We start from the raw sequence: 27136 nt of genomic DNA, 5'->3' as shown, positions 1-27136 counted from the left end.
AGGATATATTTGCGTTAGAGCGGGTTATGATGAAAGTCACAGATCAACTTCTGGGATGGGGTTGAAGAGGCTGGTGTTTGTCCTTTGAATAGAGATTAAGCAGACTGTAACTTGCATTTTATGAGTTTAGAAGAATGTGAGGCAATTTCATTGAATTGTATGACACTTGTCAGAGTGCATGCAGCGATAGTGTTTTTCCTGGCGAGGATGATAAGTGTGAGGTGCTACATTTTGGTAGGACTAATCAAAATAGGACATACATGGTAAATGGTAGGGCATTGAAGAATGCAGTATAACAGAGGGATCTAGGAATAATGGTGCATAGTTCCCTGAAGGTGGAATCTCATGTGGATAGGGTGGTAAAGAAAGCTTTTGGTATGCTGGCCTTTATAAATCAGAGCATTGAGTATAGGAGTTGGGATGTAATGTTAAAATTGTACAAGGCATTGGTAAGGCCAAATTTAGAGTATTGTGTACAGTTCTGGTCACCAAATTATAGGAAAGATGTCAACAAAATAGAGAGGGTGCAGAGAAGATTTACTGGAACGTTACCTGGGTTTTAGCACCTAAGTTACAGAGAAAGGTTGAACAAGTTGGGTCTTTATTCTTTGGGGCGTAGAAGGTTGAGGAGGGACTTGATAGAGGTATTTAAAATTATGAGGGTGATAGAGTTGATATGGATAGGCTTTTTCCATTGAGAGTGGGGGAGATTCAAACAAGAGGACATGAGTTGAGAGTTAGGGGGCAAAAGTTTAGGGGTAACACGAGGGGGAACTTCTTTACTCAGAGACTGGTAGCTGTGTGGAACGAGCTTCCAGTAGAAGTGGTAGAGGCAGGTTCGATATTGTCATTTAAAGTAAAATTGGATAGCTATATGAACAGGAAAGGAATGGAGGGTTATGGGCTGAGTGCAGGTCGGTGGGACTAGGTGAGAGTAAGCGTTCGGCACGGACTAGAAGGGCCGAGATGGCCTGTTTCCGTGCTGTAATTGTTATATGGTTATATGTCTAGGACCAGCGGACCTATCTCAAAAATAAAGACTCAAACATTCAGAACAGAGGTGAGAAGAATTTTTTTCACAAGAAGATCACGAATCATTGGAATTGCCTGCTGGAGAGGGCTGTGGGGACTCATCTTGTAAATATTTTCAAGATGAGAGACAGATAGATTTTTGTTTTGGATATTAGGGGAATGAAGGAATAATGATTGATGACAGGAAAGTGACTCAGAGGTGAAAAAGTAGTCAGAATGAACGACAGAGCAGCTGTGAGGGTGAATGGCCTGCTCCTGCTTCGATTCCCTATGTTATTATCAGAGACAACTTCAAAGAAATTCCTAGAATCATTTCCCAAGTACATCAGTCTCAGGCGTTCTCTTAACCTTACCTACAGTGTGTGCATTATAAAGGTGTGTCGGAGGAGCATTCCCTGGATAGTTCATCCAGAACTCTTTGAAGATCATGTACAGGGAATGCACATGGGGATTTTTCTGACAATTACTCTGTGTCCATAAGCTTACAGGACTTGTTCACTTGCAAACGGCACAGATGTACAAAAGTACTGTACGTTAGGAATCGTTTATTGAACAGTCTCTTCAAGGGGAGCCTACTGCAGATGCTAGAAATATTGAGGCTCATGAAAAAGAAATACTTTTCATTACTTAATAATTGAAGAGGCAAGCTTTTCTCTTGAAAGCAACTTAAGTTCTGTGATCAAACATCCCAGTGGTAATCTAGCCCAAGGGTTATCCTGTGCAGATTGCCATTTTATTAAGTGGGATGAGACTGAAGTTACCGTTTCCTAGATTCAAGAAAAAGTGCTTTATTCAAAAAAGGTTATAACATGTCCTTCATGGCAAAACTGGATCACTGGTAATCTAAATAAAACTGTGGGAAATGGTCAGGGATCTATACTGAGGATTCAATGAAAAAGGTCTATTTTATCTTTAGATGTTATACTGGACCAGTCTATTGAAGAAGATGGGGGTGACGGGTCACTCCCTCCAACAAGCAATCAAGTCCTTGTCAAACGCAGCAGAAGAAAGCAGCGATTGGATTTGGATTAAAAGGAAAGACAACAACCGGGCTGCAAGATGAAGACAGGAGGGTATGGAACTGAGGGGGGTGTACCTGGGATGCCAGGTAGCACCGTTGAGCCCTCTGGAGACGTCGTGGACTTATCAACGAAATGTCAAAGAAGGACGGTGCCCACCTGATGACCCCGATGACGTACCTACCCTCCCTCCTTGTCACCACTCCAAACCCACTGCCAACAATGAGAGTGCCAATTTACCATAGGGATTGAAACATCAAGTCCTAGTAGCTCTACTGTACTCATATGACAAGGAATGTGATGTTTGAAGAATTCAGATCCCAATCCTGTATCTTTCATATTGTTTCTAACGAATGACACAATTCAATAAACTTATTCATCCCTGCACTAGGATTACATGGTAGTGGTTGGTTAGAATTTCAAATGTAGTAATGTTTTGCATTATAAGTTGCATTTTCAGGCTGTCATTCATCTTACTTTTACTCTCACTGCAAGGAGATTTCATGTGTATTTGGAATAGTGTTTGCAGTGGGAGAGTGGATTAAGCTATTGCAGCTAACAGAATTTCTGCAGATGACTGCTAAATACATATTTAGTTTATCCTGTTCCAAGTCACATGGAAGTCTTCGAGGACCAGTTACCCACCCAACTCATACTTGTATTTCACAAGGCATATCATCTTTCAGTAGAATTTTACCAGCCTGTGAACTGCGTCACTCTTAATGTAGCTGAAACACTCTGCGGTGTACCTCAAAAAGTTCTCCCTCAGAGGTCTACACCCAATGTTCATTTAATTTCATTGTTTTATCTCAATTTAAACAAAATTAAGATATCAGAGAACCACCACTAGCGTTCAGAAGAGGTTCCTTTATGTACCAACCCAGCTGTAAGTGCTGTGACTCTCAGCACTGTCTGTAATTACGGACTAAAGAGCATGCAAAGTGGCTGATTTAAAGAATATGCTTCAAGACACCGGTCATACCTTGGATGGACTTCAAGAGAGAATTGTTAATGATTTCCAGGAAGATTTGGAATGTACTGAGTAGCTGTGATGCACACCCGCCTCTAATTGTGCCTCAACTCTCCACCAAGTATGTGGCGGCTGCCAACAAAGCAATGAGAAGAGCCCATCTATGTCACCGAAAAGAGATCTGAGTCTCATTTTTGAGCCATCTTAGACCACCTAGTTAGACATGTGCTGCTAGTGCAATGTTAAATTTTGAGGCTTAAATAGTCTGAAATTTATCCCACTGAGTTCCTTGTAATATATCAGACATCTACAGACAGATAAGCTTGTTCCACAAGAGCATCAAAAATGCCTCCGTGGAGTTTTCTGCCACAGCTCACTGCTACTTATACTTGGAAGTATAAATCAATTTGCTTAACTTTCTCAAAATACTTTAGTTAAAAGCAACTTACCAGCTCCCGTGGACCATTTGGCTCACAGAATGTAATCGCATTGCCGTGCATTATGATCCCACACTGATCACCCACGATACAGTGGCTGCATTCAAACCTAGGGAAACGAGATAAAGGAAGATTGCATTAATTCACACAAGAGGGTTGACTACCTATTACTTACAAAAAAAGGAACAGAAAGAACCTGTTGTATTTACATACCACCTTCTGTATCCTCAGAATGCCCCTTAAATACTTCACAGTAAAGGAATAACCTTAAAAAGGTAGAAACTACCAGCCCCTTGAAATAAATGCAGCAGTTAAAAGCAGATCCCGCAAACTGCAACAAAATACTGAATAATTTTGCTGGGTTTCATTGAGTGACAATATTGTGTAAAATTCTTTTTAAAGCTGGACAGAGAGGTTTGACAGTATGTCTGTCAGTGCATTACTCCTTTGATTGTGGCACCAACGTATCAGCCCGGAATGTGTGTCCAGGTGTAAAAGGACTGGATCTTCTAACTTAAACTTTATCTCAGAATGGACGGTACAGAGTTACAGTCAACAGCAATCCCTACCATTTGAAACTTGTGATAGTGCTACACAGATGGAGGTAGATTAGTAAACCTGAATCCTGAGCAATTCCTTCATAAGACTAGAATACACAGAAGCATAATTATGAGTCTCAATTATGAATAATTCAGTCATGGCTGATTTATTTCACATTTCAATCCCATTTTCCTGCCTTCTCCCCGTAACCTTTAACACCCTTACTAATCAAGAACCCATCCAACTCCGCTTGGAATATACCCAATGATTCGGCCTCCACAGCTGTCTGTGACAATGAATTCTACAGATTTACCACCTGCCAGCGAAAGAAATTACTCCTCATGTCCATCCTAACGGGACACCCTTCTAATATGAAACTGTGTCCTCTAGTCCAAAGGTTTCCCATTATTGAAAACATCCGCTCCACGTCCCACTCTATCTAGGCCTTTTGATATTCAGCATGCTTCAACAAAATTCACTCCCCCCCCACTTCTCCAATTCTTCTAAACTCTGGCAAGTACAGATCCACTGCTATCAAAAGCTCTTCATATATGAACCCTTTCATTTCTGGGATCACTTTGTAAACTTTCTCTGGACCCTTTCCAACGTTGGGATATCCTTTCTTAGCTATGAGACCCAAAACTGTTCACAATACTCCATGTATGGTTTGACCAATGCCTCAGCATCTGTATCGTCATCCTTAATAGTGGACTTAACATCGTGCCAACCACTGAAGTCAAACTAAATGGCCAATAATTTTCTGTCTTTTGCCTCTCTCCCTTCATAAAGAAGTGGAGTGATATTTAATTTTTTTTGAAAGAACCTAGTGATTCTTGAAATCTCTTCAATCTCTTCAGCTACCTCTTTTAGAACCTGGAGTGTAGTCCATCTGGTCCAGGTGACTTACCTAGCTTCAGAACTTTCACTTCCCTTGCACCTTCTCCTTAGTAATAAGAACTACACTCATTTCTGCCTTCTGATACTCTCAAATTTCTGGCATGCTGTTGATGTCTTCCCCAGTGAAGGCTGGTGCAAAATACTTATTCATCTACTATTTCTTTGTTCCCCATCACTACCTTTCCCTCTCCTTTGTTTTTATACTGTCTTTGACTTCCCTTGTCACCCACAGTTGCTTCATTCTCCCTTTAGAATACTACTTCTTTATTGGGATGAACCAAGCCTCCATCTCTAGCATCCCCTTCCAATCAACTTTGTCTAGGTCTTCTCTTGTACCTCTTCTTTCTACCTCTTTACTGAAATGTAATATCAGGAATGAGAGGGTTAACATATGAGGAACGTTTGTCCGCTCTTGGACTGTATTCCTTGGAGTTCAGAAGAATGAGGGGATACCTCATAGAAACATTTCGAATGTTGAAAGGCATGGACAGAGTGGATGTGGCAAAGTTGTTTCCCATGATGGGGGAGTCTAGTACGAGAGGGCATGACTTAAGGATTGAAGGGCGCCCATTCAGAACAGAAATGCGAAGAAATTTTTTTAGTCAGAGGGTGGTGAATCTATGGAATTTGTTGCCACGGGCAGCAGTGGAGGCCAAGTCATTGGGTGTATTTAAGGCAGAGATTGATAGGTATCTGAGTAGCCAGGGCATCAAAGGTTATGGTGAGAAGGCGGGGGAGTGGGACTAAATGGGAGAATGGATTAGCTCATGATAAAATGGCAGAGCAGACTCGATGGGCCGAATGGCCGACTTCTGCTCCCCTGTCTTATGGTCTTATGGTAATATCAATACTTCCAATTTTAGTTTCTCCCTTTCAAACTGCAGGATGATTTCTATAACATGTTCACTATCTCCTAAGGGTTCCTTTATCTTAAGCTCGCTAATCAAATTTGGTTCATTCTGGAACACCCAATCCAGAATTCCCTTTTCCCTGGTAGCCTTGAACACAAGCTGCCCTAAGAAGTCATCTTTTAGGCATTCTACAGATTCCTTCTCTTAGGATCCAAGAGCTTGCATATTGGAATTCCCATGATCATTGTAACATTGCCTTTTTTACTTGCCATTTCTATCTCCTGTTGTAATTTGTAGCCCACATCTTGGTTACTGTTCAGAGGCACATACATAACTCCCATCAGGGTCTTTTTATTCTTGCAGTTCCTTAACTCTACCCACAAGGATCCTACATCTTCTGATCCTATGTCATTTCTTTCTGAGGATTTGATTTCAATTTTTACCAGCAAAGCCACCAGACCCCCTCTGCCTACCTGCCTGCCCTTTTTAAGCAAGATGTATCCTTGAAAGTTGTGCTCCCAGCTGTGATCATCTTTCAATAATTCTGTGATGTCCGCAACATCATATGTGCCAATTTCTAGTTGTGCTACAAGATCATTTACCTTATTTCATAAACTGTGTACATTCAAATATAACACCTTCAGTCCTGGAATCACCACCCTTATTTTCAACTTTGTCCCCACGTTGCCTAAGTTAATTTCTGTGTCCTGAAACTTCAATAACTGCTCCAGCTCTTTCCTTTCATTTTATTTTATCTATACTTTTCCAAAATGTTGAACCCACCCCCTATTTAATTTAAAGCCCCATCCACAGCCCTAGTTATGCGATTCGCAAGGACCCTGGTCTCAGCATAGTTCAGGTGGAGCCCATCCCTCTTTCCCGAATACTGATGCCAATGTCCCGCTTCCCCCACAGCAATCTTTAAGCCACATATTTAGCTCTCTGATCTTATTAACCCTGTGCGAATTTGCATGTAGCTCAGGTACCAATCCAGAGATTATTACCTTTTTGGTTCTGTGTTTTAACTTAGTCCCTAGCTGCTCAAATTCCTTAGCTGATCAACTCCTCCGCCCATTAGCCCACCCCGACACATCCACCCACTACCACCACCACTACTTGATAATTTCCTTTCAAAGTCACAGACACTCCTGTGCCTAGCGTCACTTTATGGATATACAGCACAATCAATCTATGTATATAAGCTATCTCATGTATTATATGCAGGGAATGTCACACATACTGATATTGGAGGGCTGTCTCTTCATGCTGAGTCTAATAAGCAGGTACTGCATTCAGTCTGATGTATTGAAGTGAGTAAGGATTGTCAGTAAAAAACAGAATTCAAATATTAGAGCATTCTGCTCAGATTTTTTCATACATCATGTAATTCTATATAACTGACCTGCATTGAGCGCACTGAATACGCTGATATAGGGGCAGATCTTTGGAAGTATTTTATTTTATTCTGCAAAACACATATGCAATACACCTGGCAGAGATAGTGAATCTTTTTGGAGTGTGTACCCAAATTAGCAATAATCCTCCAAAATATTCTTTTGTATGCTATTAAGCAGAGATTTTCATTGATGAATGAATTTGTAACAAATAATAACAGTTTATTTTAAGGAAAAAGGATGAGTCCAGTTGCTTATTTACATGTATTCATTGATTTACTATTGATAAAAGAAAATTAGAGCAAGATTGTCATGTGCTCTTACAACCATCATCAAGCCAGTGTAAGAGGTTTCCTATGAAAACGTATCACTGTTCTTGGGTTGTAAAAATCATCTGTTGCTTTATTTGGCAGTAAGTATAAATGTATCTTTTTATTAGAGGTGGGGCTTTAAAGAATTGAGGGACAGCACTGCAAGCTACATGCCAACAAAATTTTTGTGTGTGTGGGCACACAGAAAAATAATTTCAGTGTTGTATGTGGTGACCTGTATGTACTCTGATAATAAACTTAACTTTGACTTTGACTTGGGCACGTGTTAAAGGTTTGCTACTTCTGCTCTAGAGGTTGCCCCTCTTACTCCACTATGGTAGTTTCAGCCATTTCCACCCTATTTTCCAAAGCTTCTTCCACCTTGTTGTTTTTCTTCATTTCTTTAAATTACACCACAGCCTAACTTTTTAACTCCGCATTGAATTGTCTCTTTTAACTCCTTTGTTGTCCACCTCTTCCACTTCTGCGAAGCACTTGTAGGATGTTGTCATAAGGTCACCACACATAAATATAATGTTGCTTTGTATGATATTGTATGCACTGCAAAAAAAAATCACAGATTCCCGCAAAATTTCAGCTAATCACAGAAAAACGGATATTGAAAATAAAATGTGTCTTCTTGTAACAAATATTAAGATGGCTTAATTTAAAATAAGACCTACAACTCCCCTCCAAACTGCTGTTTAATAAGGCTGTTTATGTTTACAGGTAAACCTACCATAATTCTTCATTCAGTTCCAATTTTGGATGTGAATCAAAATCATCCCGGAGAATCACACTGGCACTGTGGATTTCAGCTAAGGAAGGAAGTTCATAAACAATCCATCATAATGCAATTTACATTGTAAAATGTATACTTAGCTTGCCTAGCTCTGTCTCAAGAGCTCAGTAATTTTTTTGTCCTTATGAAAAGGCATGAGTAATAGTCACTACAACTTACATTAAGTGCTTCGGTCCAAAGAGCCAGGCTTGCCTCTGTCTGGCTTGTGTTCAAAACCAGTTCATTCAAGGACAAGACGTATGCATATCTTAGCAACAATGATTTATGGATTTTTCATTTCCATGGCAACATTAATTTGTTATGGTTTTACTCCTTTAAAATCTAAATGAATGGTAATGGTAACTCCACACAGGACATGGAAAATGGCTATTGCATTCCGCTGAGGAATGCATGTTATTATGCAGAGTTGCATGCTTACATTAGCATCCCATTGAGCTGTTTAGTCCCTCTCCTGATTCCTGTAAAACATTTATTGAGCATGGCACTGGTTATAGTCTCTTAGAGAGTTACCAGAATAACCAAGCTAGCAATTTATTTTTGAGTCTTCCTACTCAACACATGATTATATTAGCTGTTTAACTGAAAGAATACAAGGACCATTTAATGGCTGCAATAATGTTTGGGGTCAACACTGGAATTCATACGGGCTCGGAAGTCAGTGTCACAAGTTACATGAACTGATATGGTAATTTTTAAGAAACAAATGAATTGATTTCACTGTTAGCTACTTTCCTTTTTGCCAAAGAGATTTTCCTGACCCATTGCGGTTCGATTGGTGTGATTTGCAGCAGCAAGTGTGGTTTCAGATATGGCTGAAAGCTGGATGATGGTTGTTGGTGCTGGAAGTGGCTCTGAAAGGTGGTGTTTTAAAACTACTCCCCTACCAGAAACTCTAGTTGCACCATTATCCTGACCGTCCAGCTGAAGGCTCAGCTTCTAGTCCTGACAATGAATCGCTACACCATCAGACATACAAAGCAACTTCTCATCATCAGAATGATCGGAGTAACAGAACTATTCTTTAGCATCCCAATGACTTGCTCCATTGTGACCCAGTTGGTGCTAGAAGACATGTTATATCTCAATTTTGCAGGTCTCCGAAGGTTTCTAATTGGAGGTAGGAACTATAAATGCAAGGGATAACTGTGGTTTAAGAGCCACTTGGGCATTCTCTCAGCATATTCAAACAGGGCCTGCAAACTACTCTGGAATAAAAACACGTGCTTCATCTGGAAAATGGTTGCTTTTATATAAAATGATAAAATGGTTGGGCAACCATTCTGTCTACAATTATAATTTGAGCATAATGGTATTACACAACACAGAATCATTTCAGGATATAATCACATTCTCCACAGCTACACTGGATAATGGAACCACAGATCGTTAAAGAATAAAATAAAGTCACCATACAGAGATTTTATTTCTGGATAAAGTTATTCAGATGAAGCTAATCATCCCTTTAATTGTGAGTAATTTGATCTGGTTAACTTCATCTCATACTATTTAATGGGGTCTTCCCTTATCTCAGTGCAGACATCTGGCTGTAGTTTTCTGTAAATTCTATGCTATTGTTTGTGCTACCTGAACCCACAAAAGATTAATGGGTGCTTGTCTACTAGAAGATATTCATACCAACTGGCCAGCTGCAATGCAATCGCACATTATATCACATACTTTGCCCATTTTGTTAAAGATGAAAAGAAGTTTAATGAAAAAAAAGAGGATGTTGGGCCAAGATGAAAGGGTACATATTGTATTACTCAATTCCTTGGACATGCCTGAAGGGAAGTTGGAGCAAATCTACACATAACAAGGGCTAACTGGGAAGCTCTGGACACTGTTAATTATATTGTTAACATTTTCACTTACCCAGCTTCGGTCGTAGAGGTGACTCAGTGGGAGCTGTGAGATAAGAATAGAAAAGTTATGTTAATTGACAGGCAAACTCTACATTCTCTCAACATAATGATCACACATGTAAATAATCACATGCAAAAGATTTCCATGTATGACCTTCTCTGGGGGAAACATACATTTCATGTTGTGGTAAGATGAACAAGTTAATTATTTGGCAATACAAATCAACTTTCAAATGGCAAACATTACCGAAGGTTGTTTCACACTTTTGTGGGCAAATATCTATTTTATCTTAAGTGCTGTGCTTTTTCTATAGAGCACATTAAACTGAGAGTATTTTTTAAAATAAGACTTGTTTCCTTTGACTAGAATCCAATGTTTACAACATAGGCAATTCACGTTGTCTTGACCTAAAAGTAAGTGAGTAAATCATATAAATAAAGTACGGTATTTCACCAGACTGCCCACCCACAGCATGTGGTAGCATAAAGCAAAATGAAATTGCCATTGCAACCAGACTTGAGCTTGCATTGTCTCATGAGTTTATGAATCTCCAGTAAGCAATAGAGAAAATCACAAATGTTTTCAATTATAATCGCTCATGGAAACAATACTGAAATCTGTAAGAGTATAAAAGAAAATGCAATGGCATTGCTAAAGGCGGGAGGAGAAGATGGCGGCGCGATACAGCGCGTGTAGCCTCTCCGGTGAAACGATATCGTATTTGTAAGTAGGACGCCGTGCACAATTCTGATTTGATGGAGACAGACGTGAGAAGCAGAGGAACATCTGGAGAAATTTCTGAAATGCCCGGTTCGCTGCCGCTGCTACTGTGCAATTGAGAATCTCCGGAGGAAAGGCCCCAAAATCCCCGGCTTTGCCTGCTGCTGGCGACCAAGGCTGAGGTCGAAGCGTTCAGCAGAGATGGCGCTTGGTACTCGGTGTCGGAGGGCTGATCAGAGCTCGAAGTTTTTGGACGACTCAGAGTCGGACTGCGGTCGGGCATGGCAGGGAGAGTTTTCCTCCTTCTCCCGTCTGCGTGAGATGTGGGACTTTCGAGAGACTTTGAACTTTTTTACTGTGCCCACGGCCTGTTCGTCATCAAGTTATGGTATTGTTGCACTGTTGTAACTATATGTTATAATTATGTGGTTTTTGTTAGTTTTTCAGTCTTGGTCTGTCCTGTGTTTCTGTGATATCACACCAGAGGAGTATTGTATCATTTCTTAATGCATGCATTACTGAATGACAATAAAAGCGGACTGCGTGTCCTCATAATCTAATAAAATCTAATCTAATAAAATGCAAATACAGCTTTGTGACTATAGTCCCACTGTTTTTGGAGTTCAAGAAATGAGTTGTTACAGTTTTTCTTAAACATAAAATGCCTCACTCCGTTTTATTTGCAAAAACCTACACCATTTTCACTTCACTTCACCATTTCACAGTGCTGATGAAGGGTCTCAGCCGGAAACGCCGACTGTTTATTCCCCTCATCGATTGCTGCTGGCTTGTATCTTGTTGGTGTTTCTCCATTTCCACTTCTTTTCTCTCTCTCTCGTAACGTGCTATTGAACTACGGTGGTGCCTTTCACACCACAGCATTTCAGTTAAATAGTGATTCTTCAATGTGTCAGCCCACATTTATGTTATTGGCCAGACAAAACAACAAACCTGAAGCTGATCTCTACATTTTCTGATATCTATAGTAAATGGAGTGTGCAGAGCATTGGTCAGAAGAATGAATTCTGATCACCTTTCCCTGTCCCAAAGAGAAAGCGTATGCTGTTGGTTGCAACTCAACTGCTGTACTGATTAGAATCTATTCTTAGCTTTTAATAAGAGGCAGAATAATTTCCACCTTAAATCTACCAAGTTGTAATAATGTAATAAAATAGAGACAGGAAAAATGCATTCATTCTGTATCTGAACATAACAATGTGACCTCATGGAATATTAAACACAGAATGATAAAAATTATTCTGTTCAATAAAAATTGCCTTTAAAAACTTTTTTCTAAAAAATGACACACAGATTACAGCTGAGGTTTGAGTTCAACCCCCATAGAGTCAAAGTTTACAGTATGGTAAGTTCAAGTGAATTTCCTCAACACATTTTATTTCTGCGAAGCTATCTATCATCCTTCACAAACTGACATTAAATTGCCCGCCCCATTCAGGTACCCAAGCAGACTTGTAGGGAAGCATCCCTATATTTGGCTCACTTTATATCCAAGTTGCATTTATACTGAGTGGAGAATGGATTGCAAAATGATTTTAAAATGTCCATTGTAGGAAAAAGACCTACTGAAATCAAATAAGTACAAACCAAAATGAAGTCAGTCAACTCTTGCTACCAAATATTAAAGATTCTCAGCCTGGTTATTGACTGCCTCGAGCAAAAAGAGATTTGATTTTTTTTATATATAATCTTGACATTTGGCAGAGAATTTTAATAGAAAATTACTAATAACTAACAAAAGAGAAGAATTAAAGAGGAAGCTTTGTCTGTCTTGACTTGTGCTTCTCTAGTAGATAGTGAGAGGTTAACAATTTACAGGTGATGCAAAGATTTTGTTTCAAATCTACTGGGTAATTATTTTTAATTCAATATTGCAATCTAACACTTTGCACGACCCAAATCTAATCCAAATGTTTTGAAATTCTGGTGAATCCATTCTCTTCCCTTGACCACATCATATTCCTCACTATCCCAAAATACCAGGGTTAGAATTAATTTATTATTTAAACTGTCCATCACTTCATAACAGAAATCAAATAATGTACCAGAGATCAGGTGTGGAGAAAGATTAGATTAGATTAGATTATGAGGACACGCAGTCCTCTTTTATTGTCATTCAGTAATGCATGTATTAAGAAATGATACAATGTTTTTCCAGAATGATATCACAGAATCACATGACAAACCGACTTAAAAACTGTCAAAAACCACATAATTATAACATGTAGTTACAACAGTGCAAAGCAATACCGTAATTTGATAAGAACAGACTATGGACATGGTAAAAGTATCAAAGTCTCTCAAAAGTCCCATCATCTCACGCAGACGGTGAACATCCAGCGCTGTAAACTTGTTGATGCAGCATCCTGGAAGCATCTGACCACAGTCCAACTCCGAGTCCATCCGAAAACTCCGAGCCTCCGACCAGCTCTCCGACACCAAGCACCATCTCTGCCGAGCGCTTCGACCCCGGCCCCGGCAACAGGCAATAGGCAAAGCCGAGGATTTAGGGCCTTCCCCTCCGGAGATTCTCGATCGCACAGTAGCAACGGCAGTGAAGCGGGCATTTCAGAAGTTTCTCCAGGTGTTCCTCCGTGCTTCTCACGGCTGTCTCCATCAAATCAGGATTGTGCACAGCCCCCTAGTTAACACATATCGATATCATTCGGAACGGCCGTGCGTGCTGCGTCGCGCCACCATCTTCTCCCTCCCACAAGAGGGTGATGTTGAAGATCTCAAAAACTTTAATGAGTAGTTTAAAAAGGAAAATTACCTTCAAAGCATTGAGGCCAGTAATGTGGTCATCATTATATGTGGAACCAATATCTTTGCCCTTTCGTACTATTTTTGGCTTTTGGCAGGGTTTATGAACCCACTAGTTCACTGAGCAGTCACATGAACAACTTGTATCAGGGCAAAACTAAAAGGAGCAGAGGGCAAGAAGTTCTTTTCAGGATTAAAACAGAAATATCATATGTTAGAACCACAGACAAGTGGTCAGTTGGCAGCTTTGGTGGGAGTTTGCAGCAGCAATGATAAGGTAACCACAGGTAATTGCTATCATGGCCCTCTGAGTCTGCCACACACGACACATGCAGTTTAATATGGAAACCCCCAGCAGCGATTCTATGCATCTCCTTTCGTAATGCTAATTGCAGCCTTCACTGCAATCAGGGAAAATCAATTGAACTGTCATGAATATCAAAAAATTATGATTTCTTCTCATTGTAAATCTTGTTCTTAGCTGCATTAAATTCCAGGTGGGAACTTCATGCTGTATTGAACCTTTATTATCAATAGCAAGCTATCTGGCTGAAAAAACTGTAAGTCTGTAAACTGTAATTTCCACACAAAAGGTGTGTGTGGAACTAAAAGGCCTTGAGTTTTTAAGACAAGAAAATCTGCAGATGCTGGAAATCCAAGTGACGCACACAAAATGCTGGAGGAACTCAGCAGGCCAGGCAGCACCTATGGGAAAGAGTAAACAGTCAAAGGTCCAGCCCTTCTTCAGGACTGGAAAGGAAGGGGAGGTCAGATTTAAGAAGGTGGGGAGAGGGAAGGAAGAAGTTCTACATGGCAGGTGATAGGTGAGTCTGGGAGGGGGGGTGAAGTAAAGAGCTGGGAAGTTGATTGCTGAAAGAGATAAATGGCTGGAGGAGTAGGAATCTGATAGGACAGGATAGAAGACCAGGGAAGAAAGGGAAGGAGGAGGGGCACCAGAGAGAGGTGGTGGGCAGTTAGGGAGGTAAGACAAGAGAAGGAAACAGGAATGGGGAATGGTGAAGAGGGGCACAATTACTGGAAGTTTGAGAAATTAATGTTCATGTCATCAGGTTGGAGGCTACCCAGACGGAATATGAGGTGTTGCTCCTCCAACCTGAGCGTGGCTTCATCCTGGAGTAGAGGAGGCTGTGGACTGACATGTTGGAATGGGAATGGGAAGTGGAATTGAAATGGGTGGCTGCAGGGAAAAGCCGCTTTTTCTGGCAGGCGGAGCGTAGGTGCTCAGCGAAGCATCTCCCAATCTACGTTGGGTCTCACCGATATACAGGAGGCCACACCGGGAGCATCAGATACAGTAGATGACCCCAACAGACTCACAGGACTGTTAGAGGTAGTGAGGGAGGAGGTGCAGCACTTGTTCCACTTGCAAGCACAAGTACCAGGAGGGAGATCAGTGAGGAGGGATAGGGAGTCATGTAGGGACTCCCTGCAGAAAGCAGAAAGTGAGGGGGGGGAGGGAAAGATGTGCTTGTTGGTGGGATTCCATTGGAGATGGTGGAAGTTACAGAGAATTATTTGCTTGACCCAGCGGATAGTGGGGTGGTAGGTGAGGACAAGAGGAACCCTATCCCTGGTAGAGTGGTGGAAGAATGGGGTGTGAGCAGACGTAAGCAAAATGGAAGAGATGCAGGCGAGGGCAGCATTGATGCTGGAGGAAGGGAAGCCGCTTTTTTTTTTGAAGAAGGAGGATACCTCATTAGTTCTGGAACGAAAAGCCTCATCCTCAGAGCAGATGCTGCAGAGATGGAGGAACTGAGAGAAGGGGATGGCATTTTTACAAGTGTCAGGGTGGAGAGTGGTATATTCCAAGTAGCTGTGAGAATCAGTGGGTTTATAAAAGATGTCAGTAGATAAGCTGTCTCCAGAGATGGAGACAGAGAGACCGAGAAAGGGGAGGGAGGTGTTGGAAATGGACCAAGTAAATTTGAGGAAGAAGTAGAAGTTGGAGGCAAAGTTGATAAAGTCGACGAGCTTAGCATGGGTGCAGGAAGCAGTACGAATGCAGTCGTCCATCTAGCATAGGAAGAGTTGAAAGGTGATACCGCTGCAGGCTTAGAGTATGGACATAGAAACATAGAAAATAGGTGCAGGAGTAGGCCATTCGGCCCTTCGAGCCTGCACCGCCATTCAGTACGATCATGGCTGATCATTCAACTCAGAACCCTGTACCATATCCCCTGATCCCTTTAGCCACAAGGACCATATCTAACTCCCTCTGGACTGTTCCACATAGCTGACAAAAAGGAAGGCATAGCCAGGAACCATGTGAGTGACCATGACTGCACACTTGGTTTGGAGGAAGTGGAAGGAGCTGAAGGAGAAATTATTGAGAGTGAGGACCAGTTCCACCAAACAGACGAGTGTGGTGGTAGGTGTTGGATCTGTGTCCAGAAAGCAGAGGAGGCACTTCACCTGTGAGTCCATTGGGGTCATCTACTGTATCCGGTGCTCCCGGTGTGGCCTCCTGTATATTGGTGAGACCCAACATGGAGACCACTTCGCTGAACACCTATGCCCCATCCACCAGAAAAAGCTGGATTTCCCGGTGTCCACTCATTTCAATTCCACTTCTCATTCCCATTCCCACATGTCAGTCCCTAGCCTCCTCTACTGCCACGATGAGGCCACACTCAGGTTGGAGGAGCAACACTTTATATTCTATCTGGGTAGCCTCTGACCTGATGGCATGAACATCAACTTCTCAAACTCCGCCCCCCCTTCACCATTCCCCATTTCTGTTTCCCTCTCTCACCTTATCACTTTACCAGCCCACCGCCTCCCTCTGGTGCTCGTCCCCCTTCCCTTTCTTCTCTGGTCTTCTATCTCTCCTAGCAGATTCCAGCCCTTTATCTATTTAATCAATCAACTTCCCAGCTCTTTACTTCACCCCCTCCCCCTCTCCCAGTTTCACCTATCACCTCGTACTTCTTCCTCCCCCTCCCCCCACCTTCTCACATCTGACTTCTCCCTTTCCTTTCCGGTCCCGAAGAAGGGTCTCGGCCTGAAACGTCGACAGCTTACTCTTCTGCATAGATGCTGTGGCCTGCTGAACTCCTCCAGCTTTTTGTGTGTGTTGCTTTGGACCTCTGCAGATTTTCTCGTGTTTTTAAAGATCCTAAATCTTTTTCCATCTCAAAACATCAACTTGCTTGTTCTCCCTTCGAGATGTTTTTTGTTTCATGTTGCATACAATTGAAAGAATTGTAACTGGAAACCTAATGATTCCAGAATCTGTCCCAATTTCCAGAGAGTAGCCAGTCATCTCTGCACAGGTACCTGGCTATAGACCAGAACTGTGCAGAGTTCACAGACTCACCGAACAATTTGTCGCCACTGGAACTATGCTTATTGCCAACATGCCAAACACTTCCAGCGTCAAATGTATCATATCATCATTGAGTGATGTCGCCATTAAGCCTCGGGCAGCCACATTTCATAGCTCACTGTTGAAATGTATCAGAATTAGTGATATACAAGAGGACAGAAGCCAGGTATTCTGCAATGTATTCCACCACGTGACTTCCAAAAAAACTTCTCTAATACTTAATTCAACAGATGAGACTTGCAGTAGAAAACTCTCCAACTGCCTGCGTGACTGCAGTTCCATTGTAGTCTATTTATCTGGCACCCCAGCCAACATTCATTCTCTCCATTACTGTTAAATCATAGCCACAGTGTGTACCAAAATGCTCAGCAAAATCAGGTTTATTAGCACTATGTCATGAAACGTGGTTTTGAGTACAGTGAAAGACATAAAAATCGTTGTAAGTTACAATAAATAAATAGGTAGTGTTCGCAGTCCGTTCAGAAATCTGATGGTGGAGGGGAAGAAGCTGTTCCAAAATTGCTGAGTGTGGGTCTACTGCTGTTCATCCTCCCTGATGATCGTAACGAGAAGAGGGCATCATCTAGATAACGAGGATCCTTAACGATGGATGCTGCTTTCTTGAGGGTTGTGCTCAAGACCAGGTTGGCTGAGTCTCCGGACCAGGTGGTGATGCAACCAGTCAGAATGCTCTGCAAGCACCGAGACTTCTGAAAGCCACAGAGAGGTACAGCTGCTGGTGTGCCATCCTCACGACTGCATCAGTGTGCTGGGCCCAGGGTACATCGCTGAGATGTTGATGCCCAGCAACTTGAAGCTGCTCCGCTGACATCCCTTTCCTGAAATCTATAATCAGTTCCTTGGTCAAGCCAACGCTGCGTTGAAGGCTCACCTCCGCAACAGGGCATACTTTCGTAATATGGCTCTTCAGTGCATAAACAAACAGTAGGTGGATGGGAACACCCCCGTCGGCAGGTAACAGACCATTTCAGAGCACCCACAACAAAAATCACTGAAGTCCAAGAGAGACAAGATGCAATTAGCTGGCTTATCCTCGCATCAAACAATGTATACCAGAAGTAGATGGGAAGAGAGGAAGATAAATAAATAATGTCATCTGTTATAAATACATTAAAGCCAGAAAATATTGGAGTCATTCACAGCAGTGCATATGGTATTGGTGCATGGCCAAGTGGTTAAGGCGTCGGTCTAGTGATCTGAAGGTCGTGAGTACGAGCCCCAGCCGAGGCAGCGTGTTGTGTCCTTGAGCAAGGTACTTAACCACACATTGCTCTGCGACGACACCAGTGCCAAGCTGTATCGGCCCTAGTGCCATTCCCTTGGACAACATCAGTGGTGTGGAGAGGGGAGACTTGCAGCATGGGCAACTGCCGGTCTTCCATACAACCTTGGCCAGGCCTGCGCCTTGGAAACCTTCCAAGGCACAAATCCACGAGACTAACCTTAGCTCTGATAAGGTCAAACAGTAGTCATCATGAGGATAAGCTGTAAACATGATTATCTGGTCAATGAGTAAGTGGAAGCAGAAAGACAGTGCAAACCTAGAAAAAAGATCAGAGGAGTTGTGAAATACAGTGCAAGAAGACATGCATAGGAGTTCAGTTTGGGCATGTTCCCCACTTGCAGAGATTAAAAACAAAACAAAAAAGAAAAGATATAAAGCAAACAAGCTGAGCCAATATGACAGATGGGAAGGCAAAGAAATCAACTAATCTGAGGGTGTAGAATTCAATATCGAGTCCAGAAGGCTGCAATGCTCAGTACTGAATTCTACACTTTCAGGTAACTTGATTTCTCTGTTTTTATTAATCATTCATCTGTTATATTGGATCAGTTTATTCATTTATTTTCCTTTTTCTTTTTTTTTTGCTGTGGAAGTCGAGGCATGACCTGCCTGATATGTCTTCCTGTTCTGCATTCTCAACTCTTTTCTCTATGCTTAGACTTTCTAACTGTTCCCATTCATTCACTGAACAGAAAATCTTGATACCAGCTTATACCCACGGGCACACTGGTTTTACCCTCTCAGAGACAAACTTCCACCCGCATCCCGAGGCTTAACAAGCTATTTTCCCCCATTTGTTTTTCTCAGTTCTGCTGAAGGGTGTTCAATCTGAAATTTTACCTCTCCATTTCTCTTCCCATAGATACACCCTGGCATCCTGAATACTTCAGGCATTTTCTGCTTTTATGTTAGATTTCCAGCATTTGCAGTTTTTTGATTTTCATAAAGAAAGGTAATCATTAAACTTCTAAAGTATTCATAGGCAATAATGTAGATATGTAAGGTCACATCATAACTCTGTATTACTGATTATACACTACTCCAACGTTTCCTGAGCTCATACTTCACGGCTTGCAATATTAAAAAGTTTTATCAACTATTTAAGATATCCATCATTTAAAATTACCTTCTTAACTAAAACAGGAAATAAAGGGTCATTGTAGTAATATAATAACACTTTAAATATCAATATTTCAATGAATGTTCCATTCTAGATTTCAGTAGAATCCCATTAAATGTTCCAAATTTACAGCTTTGATGAATGTCATGAAATTTAAATATGTTAACATTTGTTTCCTATTCACTCTGAATGATTCATTTTTCATAAGTTTCAAACTGTGTGACGATTTGAAACATTTTATGAGACTGAATTTCCTTTTACAGTCCTTCTGCAGCCAACTGCCTTTGACAGCCAAATGCCTAAACTATTCACCATCTCACCAATGTCATCTAAATAGGTGCTGCCTTTAACGCATTAAGTTATAACGTGTTACAGACTATTTCAGGTAGATCAGTAAGTGTTTTGCATGTGTTGAAATATGATTACCTTAATATGAGCTACCTTGTGCCTGCAGGGTATATTGCCTGACTTCACTGTGGGGATCAGTGTGAGGGAAGGTTGAATTTCATTAAACAATCTCCCCATGTATAATTGGTGTGATAAGGTTAATATGATTTTTTTACACTATATACTATGACAGTAAAACACTGGCAATAAAAACAGTCAGTGGTCAGTTTCATTTCCTGATCTGCCTGTACTAAGTTCCAGGAGTAAAATCTTGGATCAGCAGGAAAAAAATCAGAAGAGCGTTCTCCTTATGAACGTCTTTCATCTGTTGTACTGTTACTTTGCTTTCTCCTCTTCTCCCAGTCAAATAGATATCTTTTCCTACATAAGCTAGGGCTGTCTGTGTTTTGAATTACTCAGGGATTGTGAGCATAAGAATTTTAATGTAATTGACAACCGATCAATAAAACATTAAGTCTAAGGAAATGCCATTGGTCTCTGCAGGGATTTCACTTCCAATCAATCCAGTTGAGGTAACAGCCTGCTTCAAACCCTCTCAGTTGTGCAAAGCACTAGAGATAGATGGCTCGTTAGTTTCTCCAGGTTTAGCTGAGAGGGCTTCCTCCTACAGACGTTTATAATAATGTGACATTCAAATAAGTGCAGAAAGCTCTATAACAATTTAACATAGAACATTCTAAAGTTTTACATTTATTAAGAGCACATTAACATAAGGGACAAAACTTATTAAACTTTTATTAGCTAGAGTTTCATAATCATGTTCAGAGAAATTGTAGCTGTTGAATAATTAACTTTTGAAATTAACTATTATGATCAAGAAACAAATGAAACATTCATGGCTGAAAAAAAATTACATCTAAGCCTGAACGCATATATTAAAATGTCAAAATATGAGAGAGAGTGCTTGGTATAAAAGTTTAATGCTTCAAGAATAAATTTTCAAAATTCTTTTTGTACTCCACAGGCCCTCAGTAACTTGCTGTAGGTTATAACAAGGAATGAATTGTAATTCTCATTCAATCAACTGCTTGCCAATATGTATTTAATAAAGTTATTAAGAGGTCACGGAGTGGACTTTAATGATCTATTTGTTGTTGCCCTCATAACCCCCAAGTATACTTAATTTTGCATACTTCATTTTCACTAATAATTTAAGAAAACTATAGTTAACCTCAATGATATTTCTACTTTTGACTGTTATAGATTGAGGGAACATACTTGATTTGTTGAAGTTATATATCAAGGAATGTAAAAAGAAACTATTTTCTGTAGGACTAAAATGCTCAGTATTTCATAAGAAAAAGCTGGAAATGTCTGAATTCTGAAACATAGAAACATAGAAAATAGGTGCAGGAGTAGGCCATTCAGCCCTTTGAGCCTGCACCGCCATTCAGTAGGATCATGGCTGATCATCCAACTCAGAACCCTATACCTGCCTTCTCTCCATACCCCCTGATCCCTTTAGCCACAAAACATCCTTGTTTATGAGCCAACAGGCAACTACAGGAATGGACCTGTATTTTATTTGTTATTGACATTACTTTACAGACTTTTAGCAAACTACAAAGATGAAAGCAGATTTTTTTTTTTCTGTGGAATAAACCCCAAAGCATTATTTCACTTTCCCTTGAAAAATGCACTAAATTTTCAGTCTTCAAAAAAAAATGCAGATGCTGGAAATCCGAATCAACATCTGGGAATAATCAATAAGTCAGGCAGCATCTATGGAAAGTAGAAAGAGTTACTGTCTCAGCTTAGCCTCTGTTCTGATAGCACAATGTGGTGCAGCAAATGCAGCTGCTGCCTCATAGCTCCAGAGACCTGATTCAATCCTGACCTTAAGTGTTGTCTGTGTGGAATCTGCACATTCTCCCTATGACTGTATGGATTTCTTCAAAGTACTGTATGATAATGACATGTGGATGTGTAATTGAAGATCCATCAGTAAAGAGCCTCACCATCCAGGACATGCCCACCTCTTATTATCACCATCAGTGAGGATCTACAAGAGCTGGCATACACACACTCAATATTTTAGGAACACTTTCTTCCGCTCCGCCATAGCTCCATGAATGCTACCTCATGAATTTGCTCTATTTTTAGACCTTAAGGTCATAAGATGTAGGAGCAGAATTAGACCATTCAGCCTATCAAATTTTCTCCACATTCCACCATGGCTGATTTATTAACCCTCTCAACCTCATTCTCCTGCCTTCTCACTGTAACCTTTGACCTAATCAAGAACCTATTAACCTCTGCTTTAAATATACCTAATGATTTGGCCTCTACAGCCGCCTGTGGCAATGAATTCCACAGATTCACTACCCTTTGGCTAAAGAAATTTCTCCTTATCTTGATCCCAAATGGACGCCCCTCTAATCTGAGGCTGTGCTCTCTGGTCCTTGACTTCACTACTATAGGAAACATCCTCTCCACATCTTCTCTATCTAGGCCTATCAATATTCGAGGGATTTCAATGAGACCACCCTTACTCCATCTTGCTCATTCTTTTCAACTCCAGCAAGTACAGGCCCAGAACCATCAAATGCATTTCATATGTTAACCCTTTCATTCCTGGAATCATTCTCATGAACCTCTTCTGAGCTCTCTCCAATGCCAGCACGTCTTTTCTTCGATAAGGCACCTAAAACTAATCACAATACTTCAAGTCCGTTCTCACCAATGCCTTATAAAGCCTCAACATTACATCATTGCTTTTATATTCTAGTCCTCTTGTCAATGATACTAAACCTGATTCTGATATTAATTGGCTACTGTAAATTGTACAGTAGTAGGATGGGGGTTGTGTGCGGGGTGGTGGGGGGGGAGGGTTGTTGTTGGCTTGATTTTTAACCTCCTGAAGTAAAAATGAGATTATTGTAGGATTTGTAAATGGCAGTTGGTGCAGATATAGTGAGTGCATTGCTCTGTGTGGCATGATGCTCTGACAATGATTAAAAACAGTTATAATCATTTATTATTTTGAGTGAGTTGTGTTTATTTATTTATTGAGGTACAGCAAGGAATTGGCCCTTCCGGCCCTTTGAACCACGTCACCCAGCAATCCCCTGATTTAATCCGAGCCTAATCACAAGACAATTTACAATGACCAATTAACCTACCAACCGGTATGTCTGTGGGAGAACGTGCAAGTTCCTTACAGGCAGCGGCAGGAATTGAACCCGGGTCACCTGTACTGTAAAGCGTTGTGCTAACCACCACGCCACTCTGCCGCACCAAGGTATCCACATCGATTATCTCATTTTCCCATCATTGTAGTCCAATCTCACCAGTTTCAGATTTGGCATTGTACCTGGAAGCCATTTCTAGTCATTTACACAGGGAGGTACTCTTTATAGGTAACATGTCTTTCAATATTTCTGCCTGTAAGCTCCTTAGTTTTATGAGATTTTTTTTTGAGAGATCAACTAAGTCAGTGGTTTTTCAGCATCTGTGCAAACCCTCCAACATGTATATTAGGCAGCTTAGAAATCCATGGTTTACCTATGAGCTGAATTTATCATGGTTAGCTATCCATCCCTACCAAAAGTCAGGGTTCTAAGACCCAATGGTGAGTGTCACAATGAATCCTAGAGACTTGCCTTCCAGTAACATCTTGGCAAGATCACTGTAAACAATAAACCATTACTACTAAAGGTTATTTGGACCTATTTGGAATTGTTCCTACTCTTAGTGGTGGCTGGATTTTAGCAGCTAACATTTGTGTGTCAGTTAATAGCTTAATGGTAACTCATTACATTTGATTTTCTTATGGCCAAAAATCTCCAGAAGAAGTGGTACACCTGCCCATTCATCTCCATTCAGGGCTCCAAACAGTCCTTCCAGGCGAGGCAACACTTCACCTGCAGATCTGTTGGGGTCATCTACTGTATCTGGTGCTCCCTTACATTGGCGAGACCCGACATACCTCCCAATGCTTAGCATGTCACCTTGTGGGTAACTTAATCTAAAGTGATTCTTATTGCAAAGAGGCATAGCTGACGCAGATGTGCTGAGGTTCACTTGTTCTTTAATTTACAGAGGAACTTGTGGGGGATGAAGTAAGAAGCTAGGAGGTGGTAGGTGGAAGATGTAAAGTGTTGGAGAAGGAGGACTCTAATAGGAGACGACACCGGACCATAGAATAAGGGGATGGAGGAAAAAAACCAGAGGGAGATGATAGGCAAGTGAGGAGCAGAGAAGTGGGTGAGAGGATAACCAGAATAGGGAGTGGAAAAAGGGAGAGGGGATGAGGGAGAATAATTACCAGATGTTGGAGAAATTTATGTTTATGCCACTAGGCTGGAGGCTACTCAGATGGAATATGAAGTGTTGCTTCTTCAAGCTGAGATTCCCTCATCATGGCAGTAGAGGAGGCTATGGACCACCATGTCGGAATGGGAATGGGGACTGGAATTAAAATGATTGGCCACCGGGAAATCCTGCCTTTTGTGGATAGAGTGAAGGTGCTCGACAAAAGCGGTGCCCCCAATCTACCTCAGGTTTCGCCGATGTAGGGGAGCACCGGATACGGTAGATGACCCCAACAGATCTGCAGGTTAAGTGTTGCCTCAGGGAAGGGCTGTTTGGGGTCCTGAATGGAGGTAAGGGAGGAGGTGAATGGAAAGGTGTAGCACTTCTTCTGGTTGGCAGGGATTACTGCCAGAAGCGAGATTATTGGGGAGGGACAAATAAACAAAGGAATTACTGAGAGAGTGATCTGTTTACTCTTACCTCCCTGCTCGCACAACTGTTGAGCCAGTGCATCCTTGAATATGATTTGGCCCCTCTGTGTAGCTGTGGCCCTTATAAAATAAGAGAGAAAATGTATAAGTACCAATTTCACACAAGTTGATTAATTCCTAATCTGATATCATAATTCAAATCACGGCTCTCGGATTTATTATATTGAAGCATCATTAAGCAAGATTTCATATGCTCTACATAGTCCTCTATCGTGGGCACGTGGCCAAGTGGTTAAGACATTGGACTAGCTACCTGAAGGTCGTGAGTTCGAGCTCCAGCCGAGGCAGCGTGTTGTGTCCTTGAGCAAGGTACTTAACCACACATTGCTCTGCGATGACACCGGTGCCAAGCTGTATCGGCCCTAGTGCCATTCCCTTGGACAACATCGGTGGTGTAGAGAGGGGAGACTTGCAGCATGGGCAACTGCCGGTCTTCCATACAACCTTGGCCAGGCCTGCGCCCTGGAGAGTGAAGACTTTCCAGGTGCAGATCCATGGTTTCGGAAGACTAACGGATGCCTTTACTTTACATAGTCCTCTATCTCTTCACTTGTATCATCCTTGAAGTCAGGGAATTTTGAAAACTACTCATTTTACACCTACTGATGTTTGTGTCTGACCACCCATGGACAAAACCGATGCTGATACATTTTCAGCATGGCTGATACTCAATGCAATAGAAGGAAAGTAAATGTCTAACGACGCAAATGAAGATTAACCATAGAAATATAAAGCTACAGCCTAGCAAACCTAGCACTGGCAAGATGCTTGTAATGGCATATTTAATCTCAAGATTGGGACATTGTGAATTGAAATCCTGGAAGCTGCCTAAAGAAAAATGTTTTGGCAAATTTTAAACTAGATGCCCGTAGAGATTCGATATATTAACCACCACCATGCAAGCCAGCAGGTAGTACAGTTCTCACTTATAGACCCGTTTCATTCATCGCATCATTTCTCATGGAAATTTGGCTTACAGAACAGCTGAAAGAACACATTTAGTCCACTAAGGCCCTGCTTGTTTCTCATCAGCTCAGTCCCACTACACACATCTTTCTCCATAGTCCTGAATTATTTTTCTGATCCTATTATTGTTTGAAAAGTACAGTTGTATCTGTTTCTTCCATTTGTTGAAGCAATGAGGTCTTTTGCTAATCTCCTTAAATATGTTGTCCATAGGTTTTCAGACTTCCACTGATGGGACTGCATTTCTTTAATACTTTCTTCAGGCACTTCATGATTTTGAACACCTGTCAAATCTCTCTTCTTAGGGGAACAATCCCAGCTTGCCCGATCTATTCACTTCCCTGCAGTTCCTCAGTCGTCAGAGGCCCCTCAATCAATATTCTTCACATTCTTTCCACGATACTTCAACTGTCATTGAACGTATGTTTTGACAGGGTTTGTCATAACTTCCTTACTTTTATACCCCATACTTCTTCATAAATCTTCTCAAGACTCTGCCTGCCCTTTTACTCACTTCCTAAACTTGTATTGCCTTTACAGAGCTCCAAATTGTTCAATGTTACATGTGCATATAAAGAATGAGCAATCTACATAGCAAACACTGAGGTGTCACAGTGTAGATAATTGTTAAAAAGGAGAAAGAAAACCATTAATTTTGATAATTTTGTTGCTGGTAATTGAAAGTATTTGCACTTTGCACTGCATTCATCTATTTTAAGATATTTGGCAAATGCTTTGAATAGTACTTGTGTTTACCCAAACCATATGTTCAAATGAAGGATAAGGAAAATAGGTTAAACTGCTTTAGGGAACATTACCAATCATTTTTCTTTACCATTTCACCTTCTCGTCTACTCTTTTTTTAATCTGAAGTGGTGTCTGGACTCTTGACTTAAAATGTTCAATAATAAATAAAACTGAAGAAATGATAAAAAAAAAACTGTCAGGCAACACTTGAATTATTGAAAATCTGACTGACAACCACCAGCACCTACGTGGGGGAATATCACTAATATTAGCACACTGGGATTTACAAATGCATCCACATCAAGGTCACATCTCATGATTTAATCAAAAACTGTATTTCTCGTGACACCTGTGATGTTCTAAATTATAGGATTCCGCCCTCTGCACAGTCTAGGCTCTTGCACACGCAGGAACAGAATAACTCCACAGGAATTCTGGGGCCAATCAGCATCTGTACATTCTTTAACATTCACCAGCCCAGTCAAGATCAGCACAGGGAAAAAAAAATCCTCAATTTTGCTTGTGATAGGCAACACTGAGCACTGTGTTGCAGAATCAAAAAGCTATTTATCAGGTACAGGCTTCTGTGTAATTTATAACATTTATAGATAGCATCTCTTTTCATTATAGCTGTATCTCTTTAACTCTGCAAGTCTTTCTTTTGGTGTTTCAGAGTCCAATGGCTGTTGTGTCTAAACGTACAGGCTTCTCCCAGTAATAGGTGTGTGGTAAACTGACTAGTGTGTGGTAAGTGTTAGGGTGTATTCTGGAGTTATGGTATATAGCAAATAGTAACTTCAACAGCAACTAGTCTTCAGATCTGAAGATGAGAAAATCTGCAGATGCTGGAAATTTAAGCAACACACACAAAATGCTAGAGG

General features: G+C 41.1%; 1 protein-coding gene across 3 annotated transcripts in view; it reads right to left on the bottom strand.

The window, feature by feature from the left end:
• Positions 1-27136, bottom strand: part of LOC140186845 (reelin-like) — a 319577-nt gene that overhangs the window by 203895 nt on the left and 88546 nt on the right. For all 3 annotated transcript variants that reach the window (XM_072241501.1, XM_072241502.1, XM_072241503.1), the window contains exons 4-7: positions 24532-24602; positions 10126-10158; positions 8191-8269; positions 3471-3567 (exon numbers count right to left, since the gene is read on the bottom strand). In XM_072241501.1, the coding sequence (XP_072097602.1) occupies positions 3471-3567; positions 8191-8269; positions 10126-10158; positions 24532-24602 (280 nt within the window). The remainder of the gene's footprint in view (positions 1-3470; positions 3568-8190; positions 8270-10125; positions 10159-24531; positions 24603-27136) is intronic.

This window comes from Mobula birostris, chromosome 23, assembly GCF_030028105.1.
Source record: "Mobula birostris isolate sMobBir1 chromosome 23, sMobBir1.hap1, whole genome shotgun sequence".
NCBI lineage: Eukaryota > Metazoa > Chordata > Chondrichthyes > Myliobatiformes > Myliobatidae > Mobula > Mobula birostris.
Note: the sequence above shows the minus strand (reverse complement) of the source record. Positions and strands in the feature narration are given on the sequence as shown.